Here is a 20,174-nt window from a genome sequence, read left to right as displayed (position 1 = left end):
GCAGCAGCAGATGAAGAAGCTTCATTGTTTGTGAGAGCCATGCCAACCATGTTGAGAGGATTCTGCAGCTCTTGGAATTGATCATCCCAATCCACACCAACGTGGACCTCCGATTGAGAGACAAGGGCCTTTGAGTTTGAGCTTGAGTTGCCCTTGTGTGGATGACCTCCAATTCTTTGTGATGAGCTGCTTGGTTTCTACACCTCATGCCTTTTTCCTGCAGCCTTGCTGTTCTCTTCCTCTGTCACCTCAGTCACACGAATATCATTTGCAGGTTTTGATGGATTCGTGCATTCTCGGGAGAAATGACCCATCTCACCACAATTGTAGCAACGCAGCTTTGACTTATCAAACCCGATCCTTTTCCTGTCTGAATCATTGAAGCTATCCTTCTCGTACGTCTTCATGAAGTTAGTAGCTCTTTGCACCGCCATTGCCATTTGGTACTTGATATCCATCTTTTCAAGATCCTTTTGATTGATATCTCTTAAATCTCCAGCTTCAAACTGTGGTGGCAATAGATTTCCTTGCATCAACTCTTCATGGCTTGACAGAAAAGCGTGAACTATTGCGATGTTGGAGTCATTCAACATGGGTAGTGCTTCACAGAAACTTGAAGGTTTGCTTGGTTGAGGTTTTGAAGATGAGGAAATCCCTTGAGCTTTTAAGGCTTGGGCAATCGCACTGTCGACTGCCTTTTGAAACGAACTTGTATTGGAAGAATCTGGTTGATTACTGGTTGAGATGAATGCTGTTGGTTGTGAAGGTACACTTGAGGAGTACTTGGGAGTGGTCACGGGATACACATTCTGTTGACCTTTGCTTATGAAAGCAGTTGGCATTGAGGAAGCAGAACTCACTCCAGCTTGATTCAGAGAACTTAGATGATTGTTCATTCTCATCTGCTCATCCATTTCAAACGACTTGATAGTGGATATCAAGTCAGTGTTTGACATCATATTTAGATTGGTAGTTCTCTTGATTGTGACAGTATTGGTACTCCAGCTGTATGGCAATGAATTCATCAACTTGTGGTTGACCTCAGCATTTGCAATGTTGACACTTTCAGCCCTAATTCTTACCATCAACTTCTCAAATCTCTTTACTAAATCCAAAACAGCTTCACCTTGACAATGATTGAACATATTGAATTCTTCCTTTAATAGGGCCTTCTTGTTTTCCCTAATTTCGGCATTGCCCTCAACATTTTCAACAAGTGCTTCCCACAGACCCTTGGCAATTGTATGTTCACGAAGAGTTTCAGTGATTTCATTTGAAAGGCAAACAGTCAATATGAGATAGGCTTTCTTATCCTGTGCCAACAGGTCCCTGTCTGCTTGATCATAGTTTTCTGGAGCCTTAAGTTGTTCCCCAGCATCAGTGCGAGTCACGAGAACATGAGGACCTTGTTCAAAACATCTCATCAAATCAGTCTCAGTCAATGAGATATAATTCATAAATCTCTATTTGAAATTCGCAAAGTTATCATCCAAACTTTGGTGGCTTTGTAGGCGTACCCACTTGGTTTTCTAATAGCAAATACCCCTTCAGCAACTCAGAATCAGTACTCATCATGATTTCTGTAGTATCTACCCTTAAACAGTTCAAATTTTAAAACAGTTAACTTTTTCGCATGAAACACCTTTTCAAGCGAAGCGAAATGATGTCAAGCGAAGCAAAGACTCCCAAGCGAAGCAAAAGACTCCGAAGCGAAGCGAAAGAGTCCCAAGCGATGCGAAAGAGTATTCAGTTTTCTATAAGCAATCTTCCTCGGGATCTGTTTTCACCTAATCTTGTCAGTAGTGGGTCAAAAGTTGTTACACAAACTTTCATGCCATGAGAAGAGAAACTACTTCTTATCACCTTTGACCAACTGTTTGAACCCGTAACCCAAACTTTAACACCTTTTAACCCAAAACTTCTTAGATCTAGAGTTAGTAGACTTGATATTTTTACTAAGAACACTTTCTAAGACATTTTTATGAAGATTTTGCCCGATTCTTTTTATATTTTTCTTGTTTTTGAGGTTTTTGTGAACTTTCTTGTAAAGAGCACTTGTTTTCTTCTTCTCAAGATCAAAACCTAAGGTTGTGATCCAAAAACCCTCAACTAGTGGCCGAAGCTCTGATACCAATTGTAGGTCCCAACGTGGGTGGATCTAACAACGTCTTTGGATCAACCGAGCTTAGTGCTAGCGGAAATCACACTAAGTCACCTAAGCGGTCTCGGATCTTGAGATGTTATTTTCTATTAGTTTGAGAGAAGAAGAGAGAGAGCCGAGAGAGAAAAGAAGAGAGTTACAAAAGTTTTCTTTTGAATTAATTTACTTCAAAATTGAACAACTTTACTTCTCATGGCATGCTTCCTATTTATAGGGAAGCATGCATGAGAAGTAGATTACATCATATTCCCAATTGGCTCTACAACTTATTTCTCTTGGGCCTGTTACATTCAATATTGACAACTAAAGGCCGAAACACATAATTATAATACAAAAGACTAAAACAAAATGGGACCAACACTTTGGTTCGATTTTATCGTCTTTGTTAATCATAAGTCTCTTGAGCCACTACTGATCGCTTCCAAAACTGCATCAATTGGTATCAAAACATTAGAACGGGGTTGATATCAAACATGCATCAGTACTCCTAATCACAGGGCATAAGTTACAAAAAGAAAGAAAGAAAAAAAAAGAAAGGCTAAGATGGAAACAAATCAAGCCGGTTAAAAGCTATAAGTGCATTTTTAATTTCTAATATTGGAATCTTTTATCTCCCGATCAATTATGTTTTAAATTCATCAGCTGCATTTGTTTAACTCGTTGTGTTTATTTGTTTATTTGGCTATTTGGGTCAAGACTTAATTAAAGTTTATGTATGTATTATGGGTTGGACATGTTTAATAGCCCAAGTGCGTCATGTAATGTAAATAATCGGGCCTAGGGTTGTGTCAAACGGTGTGCCGCTTGTTTAAACGGTTGTTGAAACAGTTACACCGTGTTCATCATTTATTTATTCCATCCACATACGTTTTGTGTTTATTTGCCATCCACGCAAATTTCAAAAATCCTAATATTAAAAATTCTATATAAATATATTTTTTGGAGCTTGTAGATTTCTGTCATGGTTAGGTTTGGGCTAAGCAGGTTCTGGCTATTAAATGGTTGAAATGATAAGTTGTTTAATAACCAAACCATTTAAAATTATATCTAAAATTCAAAGATAGATATTTAACGTTAAAAATTAGACCTGGCAGCCCGTTTACAACACATGTAACCCACCAAACCAATGGCGCGTTTAGGTAATCAGGTCATGTTTGAGTTACACATGTCCAGGTTCGGGTTGGTTGGGTACCCAACCCGAACCCAAAACAAACTCTCACCCCAAATTACTCACTAAATCTCATAAAGGATTTATTTATTTTGGAAAAATAGGGTTGCGAGTCAAGCTGATCATGCACAAAATGGGTCCATTTTTTCCAACCACAGACACCTAACATAATAATTAAACAACATGCTTGAAAATTAAGCTTATGAATATAATGATCACTAAGAACAGGATCAATATTTTTCCCACTTTTTATCCGGAAAGCTTTTAGAAGTACAAGCAGCAAATACAACAATATAATGATAACAAAGAACAGGATTAATCAACCTTCATATAGTTTTGATGTTAAAAAGAAAACAGTAATGATTGATGTATGCGCCAAAGTCTGAGTGTAGAGAGAAAACATACCCGTGATCATCAATCTAACTCCAATCGAAGATCAGGCATTTGGGAGATGGCAGGCCAGTATTTGCCTTTTCTACTGCAGTGCTTTCTCAGTTCTAAGCTAGAATCAAACAACCACAAACTTGAAAGTGAAGGGAGTAGTGCCTCTAGCAGATCTCTAACCTTTGGACATGACAAAATATGAAGATGTTCAAGGCGGGTAAGGTGTTGCATGCCCTCTGAAAGTGATTCCAACTCCATAAAACCATTAATTTGTAGAGAAGTGAGAGATGCAGGAAGAAGAAAAGATGATGATGAATCACTGATCATATCTTCTTCCGCCTTTGAAAATGAAACCACTTCTGACTTTTCACCACCATATAACTCTAGTGTATCAAGTGAAGTTGGGAAATTTTGCAACCCCCACTCTGAAATGGGCTTCTTTAGCTCTCCTATATGTAAATAACTTAAATTAGGAGGCCACAAACCACAAGGAAAAGAGTAATCCAGATTCGGGCAGTTACGTATCCACATTTGTTCCAAAGACTTGAGTCTTCGCAAATGCTCATGAAGGAATGCCTTTATATTCTTGCAATTACTGATCATAAGGGCTCTCAAGCAAAACAAAGGAAGAAAACCATAACCATGATAAGGAATGAATTCTATGTTATCAGAAAATGATATTTCTAACTTGGTGATATGAATTAAACATCCTTCAGGAAGCAACCTCATATTAGGCATTTCAGAAATGTAAAGAGACTCAAGTAATAACAAGAAGTTGTTGAGAAGCCAACTTAGATCTAGACCGCCACAATCCTTTATGGTAAGTTTCTTAAAACTGGATGCGGGGTCGTCTGATTTTGGGAATGTCAATGATGTAACTGAAGGACAACTCCTTATTTTTAACTTCTCAATGCTATTTGGACATTGGTACCTCTCCAGTCTCGGACAACCTTTGATTTCAACTGCTGTAACAGATTCCATGATCATCCTCAAGTGCACCTCTTTCTCTCCTAGTGATATCAAATTTGCACACCCTCTTATTGACAATTTCAGTAAACTCACTAGAGTCGCGCATGCGGTTAAGTCTGATTCTGTAAGGCCCCGTTACCGGTAGCCCTACTTTTGTGTTGGATTTACTCATAAACGCAGTTCTAAATATCAGAGTTAATTAAAACATTCGCGGAATATAAAAGCTTTCATAAAACATTTCATAACAAAACACGTCTTGTCTTAAAACATCATTTTGTCTTTCAAAATAAACGAAACATTAAACTTAAACGTCTTGAGTCTTCCGATGCCAGCCTCTTATTTAGTGCCACGTGTCTCCTCAAGCGCGCTGCCTCATCCTACTCACCTGCGTGCATACTAAAAGTCAGCTACGCTGAGTGAGTTCTAGTTAATCATACACTATACAATACACATAAACTTATATTTTTTCATTCATACTTTCATACTTTCATACTTTCTTTTGTATTAACTTACTTTCATATCTTACGTTATAAAGAGCATTACGCCCTACATTCCTCGAGTATTAATAGGGCTCGGTACCCTCCTTCCTCGAGTATTATTAGGGCTTGGTACCCTCCTTCCTCGAGTATTATTAGGGCTCGGTACCCTCTTTCCTCGAATATTAGTAGGGTTCGGTTCCCTAGTTCTAGAATATTAGTAGGGTTCGATTCTCTCTTCGTTACCATACAACCATACATCATACCTCGAGTATTATTAGGGCCCGGTACCCTCTTCGTAACCATACAACCATCATTTCCTTCTTTTATTAACTTTATCACATTCATACACATAAGCATACATATCATATTTACCTTATACTTAGCGTTACAACCTGACAGTACGTGCAATATCCGAAGATCGTTCACGTACCGTCAAGCCATCATTCATACATATCACATCATTCACATAAGGCATACACTTATCTCTTAGGATAAGCGTATTAACAAACATATCGAGTATGCACACAGCCCCGAAAGCATAACACATAAATGGGGCTAGAACTCACCTGAACACGGTTACGTTCACCGTTAATCGTAATCCCTTTCTTCAGTTGTGCACGGCTGACTGTATAACAAGTATACGTATCAATTAACTATCACTTCTCATATTGCATTTCTATTTTTATATGACCCACAACGAACGGGGGTCCGGGGGCAGCGCCCCTGGCAGCGGGGTCTAGGGGCGGCAGCCCCTAGCTGGGTCCAAGGGGCAGAGCCCCTGGCTGGGGTCGAGCTTAACACATTTTCAATTAGGTTTTTAATTTATTTTCTAAGCGAACTTAACTTTAGGCGAAGTTAAACCTTAAGCGAACTTAACTTTAGGCGAAGCTAAACCTTAGGCGAACTTAGCTTTAGGCGAAGTTATCAGTTAGGCGAACTTGGCCTTAGGCGAAGTTATCAGTTAGGCGAACTTGGCCTTAGGCGAAGTTATCAATTAGGCGAACTTGGCCTTAGGCGAAGTTATCAATTAGGCGAACTTGGCCTTAGGCGAAGTTACCAGTTAGGCGAACTTGGCCGTAGGAGAAGTTAAGCCTTGAAGGCGAAGTTAAGCTTTGAAGGCGAAGTTACCCAGTTCACCTACGGGTTTAGTTTTTATCAAGCATTTTGGCGATTTTAATACCCTTGTTATGGTTCGATATCACCCACTACGTTCCCTAACCGTTTTCGGTCGTATATATATCCCGTATATACTATAAAGCTTGGATCTTTAAGTAAAAACGTTCAATACTACGTAAACTTTAAAGGTCAAGAACATACCTTTAGCGCTCGTTCGATCTTGGTTAGCTTGTTTATGCACTCTAGATCTCGTGTAATAAGATCTAATACCAACTAACGTTTACTCTCTCTCGGGTCTTGCTCGTTTATGGTGTGTGTGTCTGTTTGGAGTGTGTAGAGATTATGATGGAAATGAAATGAGGGTTTAGGGTTTTAGCTTGGTTTAGGGGATATTTATATCCCTTAAAGCCCATGGACCTAAGGCCCATTCTCATTTAACCCATCTCAATTAATCTAAGTCCATGATCCGTTCTTTACTCGATATTAATTAATTAATAACGCGAAATCACTAAACGTAACTTTCTTTATTCAACATTATAAATTTTAGGATGTTACAGATTCCCAAAAGTAAGTGAGTTCGTCACAATGCAAAATGGTTAAATATTCAACTGCCTTAAGGTGCTCTAAAACTTCCCCACGTAGGCGAGTAAGTCCTTTAATGTTCTTAATTGTAAGTCTAGCAATTGATGAAGACACACTAACCATGCTTCTTAACACCAATGAAGAACATCCTTCTACATGTAAAACCCGAAGTAACGGTATTAACTCCATCGCCACTACATTTATCTTCGGACAATCAATTATAAATATCTCACAAAGGCAAGGAAATGTTCCGTCCATGTTACCACTTCTAATTGACCATTCCTCCCATCCCTTCATATCATCAAACTCTAATACTTCAAGCAAAGGAAATGCAACTCCATGGCAAGTATTGGAAGGTCCAAGTAACTCAAAGTTCAATCTTTTCAACCCATCCATGCTTTTAACAAACAACTTTTGAAGTGAAGGTAGATGTCCAAGGGTTGGCAAACAAGTACATCTTCTACAACCATGTAATGTAAGTTGGCTTAAACAAACAAATGAAGAATCCCTACCCAACTAGGAAATTTTGTTCCACTATAGTACATAATTTTGAGGTCTGTCAATTTCTCAAAAGGCCTTAAACCTTCAAGCAATTCATAATCAATTATTCCATTCCGAGAACCATCAAATACATCAATCCATTCCATCTGCAAATCATAAATATGCTTCTTTCGTTGTAGGTTGGCCTCCTTTGCGTGTACTGGATTTTTCACTTCGTGCAACCCTTTAAGATGACCTTGAAGATGCACCAGCCCTTTAAGATCAGATATTTTAAGCTCACCAGCTCCCCCAATAAGGACTTTGGGTAGAGTTCTTAGACTCGTCAAACGACTAATTTCTAACGGCATCTTGTTTAATTTTGGAGTATAACTGATGTTGAGATGTCTCAGGTTTAGTGACTTTATAATACTATTTGGCAAGCTAGATAAGTCATAACAGCCAGACACCAATAAACTTTGTAGATTAAGAGGGTCACCAACTTATTCGGGTAAACATGTTATCTTAGTGTTGGAATAATTGAGGTACCGCATATGTTTAAGACTACCAATGGACTTTGGTACCTCTGTGATATTATAATTAGCTAGGCTTAAGACCCTTAGGAATTGCAATTTTTGAATTAGTTCTGTAAGTACCTTGTTCGAAACATAGAACCTATGCCCGGTGTTTAATCTTGTAACAGACATGGCTAAGAAAGTTCTCATGTGTCTAGCTATATGTACTGCCTTGAACTTTTTGTACAGTCCATATTTTTCACAAATATTTGAAAGGTGGTGGATATTTTCAAAAGCTTCATTCCAACTGTAAACATCCATCTTACTGTCCACCATAAGAAAAAACTCTCCCGCAATACTCGTAGCCAAGTCATTTATCATGTCATGCATTGTATATCATGATTTATCGTTGGCTAAATGTTGAAAAAATGACCTCGACGCTAGCTCTTCAAAACACTCCTGACCATAACTCTCCATTGACTTGTTCTTGTTTGACTTGTGCAAAAACCCTTTAGCCATCCATAGCAAGACTAGTTCATCCTTGTCAAACATATAACCCTTGGGAAATAAACAACAATATGCAAAGATTTGCTTCAAATGTGACGGGAGATCATAGTAACCTAGCATTAGAGCCGGAATTATCTCACTTCCATAATGTGAACTCCATATCTCACAATTTAGGAGTTCCTCCCATGAGTCATCATTCGGTTTTGTTCTAAGTACCCTCCCTAGTGTTACCAAAGCCAAAGGCAGCCTACCACATTTGTTGACAATGTCTCGACCCCGCAACTCGAGTGTTCTATTCACATCGAACTTTTGTTAACCTATTGCATTTTGAGCAAACAAAGATAGAGCTTCATCATTTGACAAAAGTTCAAGAGATGGTGAACTGTTACAGAATCCATCACTGATGCAACTGTGGTCTTTCGTGTCGTTACGAGAATTTTACTTCCAGGAGCACCTACGGTAAAAGGGCGTTGGACGAGCTCCCATTTCTTGTAGCTTTTGTTCAAAAAATCATCCATAACAAGTAGGAACCTTTTCCTTGAAAGTTTCTCAGTAAGAGCTACTTGAAGCTGATTTAGTGTTTCAAAGTTCTTGTCTTCCCCAAAAACATCTTTGAAAATGGCTTTGCTTATTGTAAATACATCAAACTCATCAGAAACACAAACCCATGACAAGAGCTCAAAGTGACTCTTCACTTCTTTTTCATTGTACAAAACTTGGGCAAGGGTGGTTTTGCCAATCCCACTGACACCAACTATCGACACAACGCTAACGCTTGCAATACATGATCCATTGTCCAACAACTTATCTAATAACGCCCCTTTATCACCTTTCCGGCCTATAATTTTGGAGTCATCAACCAGTGACGTTTCCCCTTGCCTTTGAATCGGTCTTGATCTTTCAACGTTACCCAAAAGATCTTTCTCCTCGATGAGATCACTCAATTTGGTCACAATCCCATCTAGCTTAGAATTCATCTTAAGACCATACTTAAAAGCATGTAATTTGGTTGGAATGAACTTTAATATCTTACTTGTGCCAGTGTGGGGGTGAGATTCTTGATTGTGCTGGCGTCTCATATCTTCAGTGGCCAAATCATCAAGTACATCGTCTATTTCATAAGCCAAATGATGGAGTTTGTTCAACCATAATTGAACTGATGTGTCTCTTTATATGCTTCTGACCGGCATCGAGCTCGGATTAGAGTCAAGTTGTTTCTCAATTTCTTGAGCTCAGAATAGATGCCTGCAGATCGAGCCAGCCTAATCAAGTCACCTGAAGCCAACTTCTCAAATAACACACTGATGAATGCTCCAATAAAGACTTCACCAATAGTCATTGGAAAGGTAAAAATTGCTTGTTTCTTTGATGGTTGGTATTGAAGTTTGAAGAGGAAGCAGAGGATTGAATATGTGTGAAAGTGGAACTGAGAAAGACTTCCACTACACACGGTTATAATGTTTCAACAAAGACTTCTTATCTACCAGCTGTCTTATTGCAAATAAATTAAACAAAGGGTCATGTAGAATTTTGCGATCCATTTATTAGATAAAATAACAAAGATTACATGATAATGCTAGAAATTAGAGTTTCCTAGAAATTAGAGTTTCATGTATTATATATATATATATATATATATATATGGGTGAAATCAAGTGAAAACTCCTCTTAAAAAGAAAAATTAAAAACTTCTAAAAATTATTTTTAACTTTTTTTTTAAATTTTTTTTGAAGTTTATTTTTTCCATTATTCTTATATGTTTTTATTGGTTCCAAAAAAAAAAAATCTTGTCGGTAACCTCGTCGATGAAGTACACATGCGTAATAGTGTGGATTGCATATATGCAAAAGTGTTGTATTGCAAAGAATACAACACTATTGCACATACTTGATACACATTATTGTATATATGCAATATAAGACTAATATGCACATCGAATACACATTAGTACGTATGTGTAATATAACATTAATGCATATATGCACTACATCGACTTTTATTTTATTATTATTTTTTTACATATAATACAACACTACTACAAATATACAATGCACAAATATTGAATATATATAATTAAGCACTATTAAACTTAAAAATACATAGTAATACACATGTGTAATACAACGATTTCCTACGGTAATACATATGTGCATTACAGCGGGTTTTTTTTATGTTTTTTTATTTTTTTTATTTTTTTCGAGTTAATGGTAAGAAAATATAAGAATAATGGCAAAAACAGAAATTTGAAAATATTTTTTATTTTTAATTAAAAATAATTCTTTAGGAGTTTTTAAGTTTCTTTCTAAAGATAAGTTTTATCTTGATCCTCACCCTATATATATACATGGGAGATTTCTTTTGAGAACCATTTTGAGTTTTAAGAAAACTCGAAAGAACTTAATGTAACAAATTTTTATTTTTTATTTTTTGAATTTTTTTACACATACGTAATATATGTAAGTTACAGATACATAAAAAAATTACATAATTTTTTACTCACCGAGTCGACTTTTTTACATAGGTGTAACGGACGGTTAAATTAGTGTAATCACTGTACATCTTTATTCTCTCTCCTACTTTAATTTTTTAATTACATTTAATCTCAATCACGTAATCTAATCTATTTAATTAAATGTGTGGTCAATAATGAAGTTCTTAATTTCTTAAAAATCAACAAGGTTCTCAAAATTATCCTTTCCATATATATATATATATAATATATATAAACGAAAACCCAAAAATCATATGTGTCGCAATGTGGTCGCTCCCTTCTTTTATGAAAGCCACCAGATTTCTTGATTTTAAACGGAAGCCTCTCATTGATTTAACCCAAATTCATGGGTATGGATCTTACCAAAACCAGATAGCTTTTAAACGAGTCATAACATCTCATAAATTCAAAATTAATCTTACCAATTATTTGATATGAAAATCCTACAAAATCGGAACATACTAAAATTTAATATCCAATTTAAAAAAAGATATTATTTATAATGTGAAACCATTTTATCATCAAACCTCAAGTATATTAATTATTAACTTTCTTACAATAAATAAAATTAAAATCCAAATATACATATATAAATATTAATAACGAATAATGTAAAACAGCCCCCGTAATATGTCACACCCCGTTAAGCGAATTGCGAAAGCGTAAAACGGAAATGCAACAGATACAACTGGTATCAAATACATTGTTCATAAAGAAACATTACTAACTAATTTACAATATATTATATCGTTCTAACATCTTTTACAAACTAGGTGATACAATCAAACCGGTTCTTCAATTACTTTACTTTTAACTCAAATGCCCATGACATCAATCACCAATCAGACACGTAACGCACAGGAAATTACTTCTCATATCTGATTACCTGAAAAGCATGTTAAAATAGGTCAACTACGAATAGTTGGTGAGTTTCATAAGTTTAACGAAATCAGTTCTGCGTACCACACAGTCATAGTTTGTATGTACGCACGTATGTAAAATATGTATTTACGTTTGTATAAATATGTACAGCCATATCCTTGTGTGTGCATATGCACACATGTAAGTTTATAATATAAATTCGAAATTTCAGTAAAATCATGATTGTTTGTTCGTACTACCTGTTTCCAATTTCCGTGTTTAACCAACCACTGTGGACCCCCTTCCTCCCACAACGGTTCCACATAAACTCAACCACTGTGGCCCCCCTTTCCCCCACAACGGTTCCGCGTTAACATCAACCACTGTGGTCCCCCTTCCACCCACAATGATTCCACGTAAACTCAAACATTATATAGTGTACACGCAAATAATTAGTATATTCTACACATAGTATTTCCTACGGCTAATCACATAACATGTATATAAACACATATACACATATAGTATTTATAACGTATCACCAAATACTGTGGCTCCCCATCCGCCCATAACACGCATAATCACATTATTTTCTTAACATTCATGTCATAATCAAGTTAGTTCGTTTAATAAGTTGCAGCAGAACTTGGCTCATAGGCCATACTCAACTTTAGTTTATAAGTTGCAGCAGAACTTGGCTCATAGGCCATACTCAACTTTAGTTTAGTAAGTTGCAGCAGAACTTGGCTCATAGGCCATACTCAACTTTAGTTTATAAGTTGCAGAACTTGGCTCATAGGCCATACTCAACTTTAGTTTAGTAAGTTGCAGCAGAACTTGGCTCATAGGCCATACTCAACTTTAGTTTAGTAAGTTGCAGCAGAACTTGGCTCATAGGCCATACTCAACTTTAGTTTATTACTATTGTGGCCCCCTTCCGCTCACAATAGCCCCATAATCATCACAGACCACGTTATCCCCATGGCCATTACAGACCACGTGGTCTCCCAAATTAGTTATGTTTAACATTACATAACGTGTTTGTATAAACATGCTGTCACGTGTAATTCCATTATGTTTTGCAATTCGTATTATCTCCACTCAATATATCAATCAACGATAATAATCATCTTTCATCAGCACGTAGTCAATCATTATGTTAATAGGGACTTTTCATATATAAATGTTCAGATATTATATATCCTGATCCGTTTTCAGATAGATAACGTGTATAAACATGCTTTCCACCCCAAAAGTTCGTAAAATAGTTTAAAGAGTGGGGTTATGAAACTCACAGTTTTGTAGGCACTCAGTGCGAAGTCAGCTCGGGGTTCGTTTCCCTTGCTATCACTTAGTCCCTGTAGTCCATATTATAATAATATTAATATTTTAATATTATTATAATCTCAGTACTAAACCGGGCTGTATAACTAATCTGGGTATAGATGGAACGCCCAAAAAGTGGCAATAGGCTTAGGTTGTGATGTTGTTCAATGTCTAATACTTAAAACCGAACCTGGCTCAGATTCCCGTTTTCCCAGCTGGGCCAAGTTGTTCGTTTACGCGTTCAGAAAACAGTTATGGGAAAATAAGCTTGGGTAAATGTATTGGTTAATAAAATGATTAAGTTATAAAGAAGGATCACATACTGGGGTTCCGGATTAGCCACGGGGCCCGTTTCCGTTTATTCAGTTTGATTTGAGAAGAAACGCGCACAATCTATCCGGATTGTCCTGGTTTTTCATAGAAAAGTTCGTTTTTACTTAATTAGTCCAAAAATATGATTTTTGATCACTCTTGGTGTTTTGATATTCCCGCAGGTTCGCTAGTCGCGAACTTGCCGATTTTTATAAAAACTAAATTTGTTTAATCTTTAAATTAGCATAATTAATTAACCATTAATCATTAAATTATGAAAATTTAACCACTTATCAATTAAAATATGTAGATTTTTATAAAAATATTTCTGGAATTATTTACTGATTTAATAATTTATAAAAATTCATTTTATCAGCTATATTTCGCCTGAAAATCATCTGCTTATCCCAAAAAATTTCCAAAAATTCCACAAAAATTTCTGAATACTCAAATTATGTCCCAAAACAACTTGTATCAATTACATAATGTAAAAAGCTTGTTCAATATTCTTTTCGGCCCAAATCGGCTATAAAAATCAGCATGAACGCATATGTACAAAAACACCTTTAGACTTCTCCAAATGATCTCAAAATTCATATGTGATCAAAACACATCAAATCTGAGTTCCCAGAAAAATTTCATAATTTTTGAAGTATTTTAGATATTTTTCCCAAATAAATGTCCCAATTCGGTAATAAATTCGCCAAATATTCTCGGATGGTCAAACAATTACCAAATCTAAACAGGGACTTATTGACATGGTCCTTGATGTTCCTGCAAAATTTCAAGGCCTAAAAATATGCACATCACAACCTTAACCTAAACAGCCCGTAAGCGAGTGTTTCAGCATTACCTTAGCGGTTTTGGTTCGTTTCCGCCTTTCTAATCAACTTTTCAAGCTCTTGTGCTCCTATGTAGGCTAGGTACAGGTCCTATATCACAAACCAATCAGGTTTCATCAATAAAACAACCCTTTAACTTAGGGTTTCGGCTAGTGCACAAAAACGAACTTTTGAACCGTAAAAATGTCGTTTCAACCCTTTAATCCGTGTTTATGGCCAAAAAAACTATTAAAACAGGTTCCTCACCATGTGTATGATCAAAACATGTTTATGGACCATTTTTAGGATTTTTACATGGTTAGGAATGATTTTTGGCAATCAAGCTATGTTTATATGGTATTAATCGAGTTTAAACGAGTTAAACTTAGCCAAAAAATGAAGCTTTTTACCTTGTTCATGCTGGGTTTTGAGAGGACCAGGTTGTTCTACAGATTTCTCCACAAGAAAATGGCTTCAAAACTATCTTGGACTTGTTTAAATATGAAAAGGGTTTAAGGGGGGAAAAGTCTTCTTTGGCGGGCTGGGCTTCTTGGGCCCCCTTTTGGGCCCATTTGGCCCACTTTTCTCGATTTACGTGCCCGAACTTGAAATTCCGAGTCCAAATTTATTTCGGGTTCGGTTTTTGGCGACAAAAATATATCGGGTGCGACAAACGGAGCGAAAACGAGTGTTTTTCGGCTAGTTTTGTGTAAAATTATAAAAACATACCATACGTTTGTAAAAATCGAAAATATTTTCACGGATCGCTTAAAACATTTCAAATAAGTGTTTGGTAAGTCTTTTTCGGCTTAACGGATGATACAATGCTTGGTTTGTAACTATCTTCGCGTTTAAGTCCATAACGGGTAGTTAAACGAGCATGTTTTCGTTTAACTAGTTTGCTATCATACTAAGGCTTTAGTATCAGTATGTTGGCTTATAATAGACATATATCTCGTATAGATAGCCCCTCAGGATATCTTGGTCATAACCAGGCCCGTTTGGTTATTCGTTTGTTCGTTACGCAATAAGCGGTTAAACGCTTATTCGAGTTTGTAAGTACTAAGGTGTACTCGGTTTTGCTACGGATGTCACATAATACGGGGGACAAAATCTAATATATATATATATATAGGGTAAGGATGCTAAGAGAACTATTGGCAAATTAAGAACTTTGAGAACCATTTTGGACCACTAAAAAAATATTTAAAAAATTATAAAACAAAAAAAAAAGAAAATTTTAAAAAGGTAAAAAAACCAAAATTCTTTTATTTCATTCCGGTTTCATTAAAAAAAACCGAAATTTTGTTTTTCTTTTTAATTCGTATTAGACCTAAACACATATGTATACTTTATTTAATCTCTAGTTACGTAATGTACACATCTGTACATTATCATTTACCTTAAATTATACATATGTGTATAGGAAAAACCATGTCTGTACATATATGTATAATAAAAAAACCGATTTTTTTTTCTTTTTAATTCGTATTATACTTACACACAAATGTATACTTTCATTTAATCTCTAGCTACGTAATGTACACATATGTACATTATCTTTTACCTTAAATTATACATATGTGTATAGGAAAAAAAACATGTGTGTACATATATGTATATATTATACATATATGCATAATTTAGCTAAACCGAGAATTTTTTTTTTTTACATTTTTTTTAGAAACCAGGATGATAAATAGGAACTTTGGTTTTTTTAGTTTTTTTTTGTTTTATGATTTTTTTTATATTTGGGTTTTTTTGTGATCCAAAGTTATTCTCATAGTTCTCAAAACCCAAAAAGTTCTCACATGATCGTGATCATATATTTATATATATATATATATATATATATATATATATATGGGAGATTTCAATTAAGAACTCCTTTAAGTTTTAAGAACTCGAAAGAACTCAGTGTAACGATTTTTTTTTCAATTTTTTTTTACACATGCGTAATATATGTAAGTTACATACACTTAAAAAAATTACACAATTTTTTACACATCGAGTCGATTTTTTACACATGTGTAACGGACGTAAAAGTTAGTGTAACCACTTACATATTTATTCTCTCTCCTACTTTGACTTTTTTGCTAGATTTAATCTCAACCACATATTCCAACCCATTTAATTAAATGTGTGGCCTAGAATTGAAGTTCTTAACTTCTTAAAATTCAACATGGTTCTCAAAATATCCTTCCCCCATATATATATATATATATATATATATATGGGATCAAGTGAAAACTTCTCTTAAAGAAAAAACTTAAAAACTCCTAGAAAACTATTTTTAACTTTTTTTGAAATTTCTTTTTTTTCTATTATTCTTATATGATGTTATTGGTTCTAAAAAAAGAAAGAAAAAAAAGAAAAAACTTGTCGATAACCTCGTCGGTGTAGTGCACATGTGTAATCGTGTTTATTGCATATATGCAAAAGTGTTTGTATTGTATAGAATACAACACTATTGCACATATTTGATACACACTATTATATATATGTAATACAAGACTAATACATATATTGAATACACATTAGTACGTACGTGTAATACAACATTAACGCACATGTACACTAAATCAACTTTTTATTTTATTATTATTTTTTTCCATATAATACAACACTACTACACATATACAATATACAAATATTAAATATATGCAATTAAACACTATTAAACTTGAAAATACCTAGTAATACACATGTGTAATACAACGGTATCGCATAGTAATACGTATATGCATTACAGCGGTTTTTTTTAACTTTTTTTTTCGAGCAAAGATAAGAAAATATAAGAATAATGGCAAAAACAGAAATTTGAAAATATTTTTTTATTTTTAATTAAAAATAATTCTTTAGGGGTTTTTAAGTTTTCTCTCTAAAGATGAGTTTTCTCTTGATTCTCTCTATATATATCTATAATATATATAATATATATAAACGAAGACCCTAAAATCCTACGTATCACGATGTGGTCGCTCCCTCCTTTTATGGAAGCCACCAGATTTCTTCATTTGTAGATGGTGAACTCTCCTTGATTTAACCCGTTTAAGCTTTAAAATTTGCGGGTCTTGGGTCTTCGGATGGGTTTGGATCGGGTCAAACTATATCCTCTCAAACCCTAACTCTTCCATTCCTTCACCACCGCCCTCATTCGGATACAGAACCCTAAATCGATTCACCTCATCATCGCATGCATCAGAGTTTCTCTCTCTCTCTCTCTCTCTCATCGGTAGGTAAGGTTCTTCGAATTCTTCATCAGAATCCATCTTAGAATAGGGATTTGCAAGCTTTCAATTTCAAGTAGATTGTGAGTTCAGTTCATATTGTTAATTATTTAGTTTGAAGTTTCCAAACTTTAATGTTCATGTAATTGAGTTTCTAACTTATTTCTGTGAGTTAAACTTCCAAGTAATTTCACATGGATTGGTGCCTAACTCTGGAGATGACTAAAATCCATATTAAAGCTGCTTCAATTTCTTATTTGAAACCTTGAATTGACCGTGAACAGCCCTAAACAAAAAAATATATACAATCTAATCAATTAATATATACAAAAAGTAGTTATTAGTAATTTGTGACACAAATTTATTTGGATCAGGTCAACTTAACCCATGATTTTCTAAACTGTTTAAAGAACGATAAAATCCTGAATCATATGATTCAGTAATATTGACTTTCAAGTAGTCAAAGTTAGATATTTTTGTAAACATGAAATTAAAGTTTCCCTTGCAATGGTAACAGATTTTCTACAGTATCTTTAACACTCATGCTTTAGAGTTTTTCCATAACTTATTTTTCTTCCAAGCAGATGCGCACTGTGAAAATGTCCCTAGCAATAAAGTTTTATACCCATGGCCATGGGGAGTTGATAATGAAGATGTTGGAAGAAAAGTGATTGTAATTGGTTCATTTCTGTTTGAAAATTGGACTCTGTGGAAAAGATGACCATAGTGGTGGGCAAATTAAACAACATGTTTAGTTGGTCTTTTGTTTCCTTTAATTGTGTATGCTAAATTACTTCTTTACATGATGCAGCAGACAAATGTATTTCAGTGGACTTTATATTTTTTTTTTTTGCAACCGGCGAGTGATGTTGGTGTTCTTTAAGAAATTATCAGCCACTTTGTTAAGACTTTATTTAGCGGAGACAGTGGCTCATGAACCTATTAATTTGGGTGAGTTTTTATTGCATTAGAATTAGTTTATCTACTTTATTTATATACAAAATCATCTCAAAATAATGGCAATTTTGCATACTTTTGTTTATTGATTTGTAAAATACATTCACCAAGTATATGGCTCGGTTACATTTGTTCAATCATGACAGGCTTAAAAAGGAAATTAAGGAATAATGCACCAAAACTGATATTGACAATGATTGCTGAAGAATGCGTGGACATTCTCGCAGGTGTGTTCTTACTGCTTAACCATTTCATTTTTTAGACGCAATCCTTCTCTTACACGGTATCAATTCACACAATTTTTAATGTTTAATTGCGATTCATGTAAAATTCATAAATTGGCATATTGATCGGATCTGTTATTATGTAGCAACTCGGGCAATGTAAGGGTGGAAGAAGCGAAGCCTAAAGCACGGGGACGGATAATTGTTTCCGACGGCTTGATTTGTGTCACCGACGGAGTTGTTTTAAGTGCACTGGATGACCTTTTAATTTAACATGATTGTAGCAGATATTATTGTTGTTATTATTATTATTATCATTATTATTATTATTATTAACATTTTGATTGTTAGATGTATAGCTCTTGTTTTAAAACAAAAGCACGCATCGATAGTGAATAACAACTCATGTTTGTGAATGTGATCTTATTTTGTATGATGATTTAACTGGAAAAAGGGCACACCTTTTGTATTATATATTATTTTTACTTGATGTATAGAAGATGTGTGAAAAGAGTATTTTTCAGTAGCCAAGATTGATAGCTCATGTATTGCATTTTCATACTTCTGAGTGTGGTTTAATGTTTAGTGCAACTTTTTTGGTTTATGGTTGCATAATAATCAATCTGCGTTGCATATTAATAATAACCATACAAGTTGTTACTTTAAGTTGATCAACTGTATATGTTTATAAAGGCTGCAATTAAGCCTATAAACGAACACGAAAGGGGGCATGTTTGTGTTCGTTAACGAACAACTAAATATTTTTTTTTATAAATATACCTACTTCTGTATTTATAAAATTTAAACGAACATAAACGAACGTAAATAAATGGCATAAACAAAAGAAAATAGACGGACGTTTACAAACATAAATGGATGAACAAACTTGTGTTCGTGTTCGTTCGTTCGTTTCAGCAACTGAACAAACAAAAATTGTATGTTCGTTAATTTATTAAATAAACAAGCATAAACGAATTTCCCGCTGAACAGTCATCACTTTTCGGTTTGTTTACCGGCCTAGCTGCAATGACAAGCAAGGAAGGTGAACTCAATGTTACTATTACATAATTGGAAACTAACGCTTTCTCTATGAAAAAAAGTTTGGTAAAGGAAGAATCTGGACCAAAGTTGCTTCTCCATCTACCAAATATTTAAGTAGGGTATGTAGCAAAATGGGTAACTTTTGCAATGGTCAAAATGTGTTTAGTTGACCTGAAAGTTTGATTTATCCATTATCCCGTTGACATGTTCACTGTATTTTTTGGGTCGAAAAATGTAATATACAGATTATATTGCATTGAACTTACTCTAGGTGATACATTGAACTTATGACCCGGGATGGGAAAAAGACTTTTTCCTACGGCGAGCGTTCTTATATTGCATATAAAATCCATTTTTAACATAAAAATGCATTCATCACTACTCACTAGCGAGTAAGGTTCCTTTTCCAGATCAAAAGAAGAAAAGTGGGCAACCCAGCCCAACCAGCAACTTTTGTGTGTAGTTGTGCACTTATCTAGCTTTAATTACCGCCTCCAGGGGTACGCATTTTAAATAATTTCCGTCTCAAAACCGTAAAATTAGGGTTTGGATG

At 34.9% G+C, this 20,174-nt stretch overlaps 3 protein-coding genes across 3 annotated transcripts; all 3 read right to left on the bottom strand.

Annotated features, from left to right (window-relative positions):
* Positions 1 to 3,743: 3,743 nt before the first annotated feature.
* Positions 3,744 to 4,694, bottom strand: LOC143573977 (uncharacterized). The gene has a single exon (XM_077058724.1). The coding sequence runs from the start codon at positions 4,692 to 4,694 to the stop codon at positions 3,744 to 3,746; it is 951 nt and encodes a 316-aa protein (XP_076914839.1).
* Positions 4,695 to 6,820: 2,126 nt separating this feature from the next.
* On the bottom strand, positions 6,821 to 7,707 carry LOC143573976 (putative disease resistance RPP13-like protein 1). Its single transcript, XM_077058723.1, has 2 exons — positions 7,403 to 7,707; positions 6,821 to 7,319 (listed from the first exon to the last, which is right to left on the bottom strand). Exons 1-2 carry the CDS (start codon positions 7,705 to 7,707, stop codon positions 6,821 to 6,823), a joined length of 804 nt encoding a protein of 267 aa, XP_076914838.1.
* A 540-nt stretch (positions 7,708 to 8,247) lies between these two features.
* On the bottom strand, positions 8,248 to 9,335 carry LOC143573975 (putative disease resistance RPP13-like protein 1). The gene is made up of 2 exons (XM_077058722.1): positions 8,748 to 9,335; positions 8,248 to 8,664 (listed from the first exon to the last, which is right to left on the bottom strand). The coding sequence occupies exons 1-2, from the start codon at positions 9,333 to 9,335 to the stop codon at positions 8,248 to 8,250; spliced, it is 1,005 nt and encodes a 334-aa protein (XP_076914837.1).
* Positions 9,336 to 20,174: the final 10,839 nt, after the last annotated feature.

Source organism: Bidens hawaiensis, unplaced genomic scaffold (assembly GCF_021521415.1).
Source record: "Bidens hawaiensis isolate Kalapana, Puna unplaced genomic scaffold, B.hawaiensis_p1.1 tig00026812_1, whole genome shotgun sequence".
NCBI classification, from domain to species: domain Eukaryota; kingdom Viridiplantae; phylum Streptophyta; class Magnoliopsida; order Asterales; family Asteraceae; genus Bidens; species Bidens hawaiensis.
Note: the sequence above shows the minus strand (reverse complement) of the source record. Positions and strands in the feature narration are given on the sequence as shown.

Bases quoted from the DNA above. Each gene is read 5' to 3' on its own strand.
- LOC143573977 (XM_077058724.1), bottom strand. From the start codon at position 4,694: ATGGAATCTGTTACAGCAGTTGAAATCAAAGGTTGTCCGAGACTGGAG.
- LOC143573976 (XM_077058723.1), bottom strand. From the start codon at position 7,707: ATGCCGTTAGAAATTAGTCGTTTGACGAGTCTAAGAACTCTACCCAAA. The intron at 7,320-7,402 runs GTACTATAGTGG...ACATGGTTGTAG, and splicing joins TTGACAGACCTCAAAATTAT to AAGATGTACTTGTTTGCCAA.
- LOC143573975 (XM_077058722.1), bottom strand. From the start codon at position 9,335: ATGAATTCTAAGCTAGATGGGATTGTGACCAAATTGAGTGATCTCATC. The intron at 8,665-8,747 runs GTAACAGTTCAC...GGTTAACAAAAG, and splicing joins TTGCATCAGTGATGGATTCT to TTCGATGTGAATAGAACACT.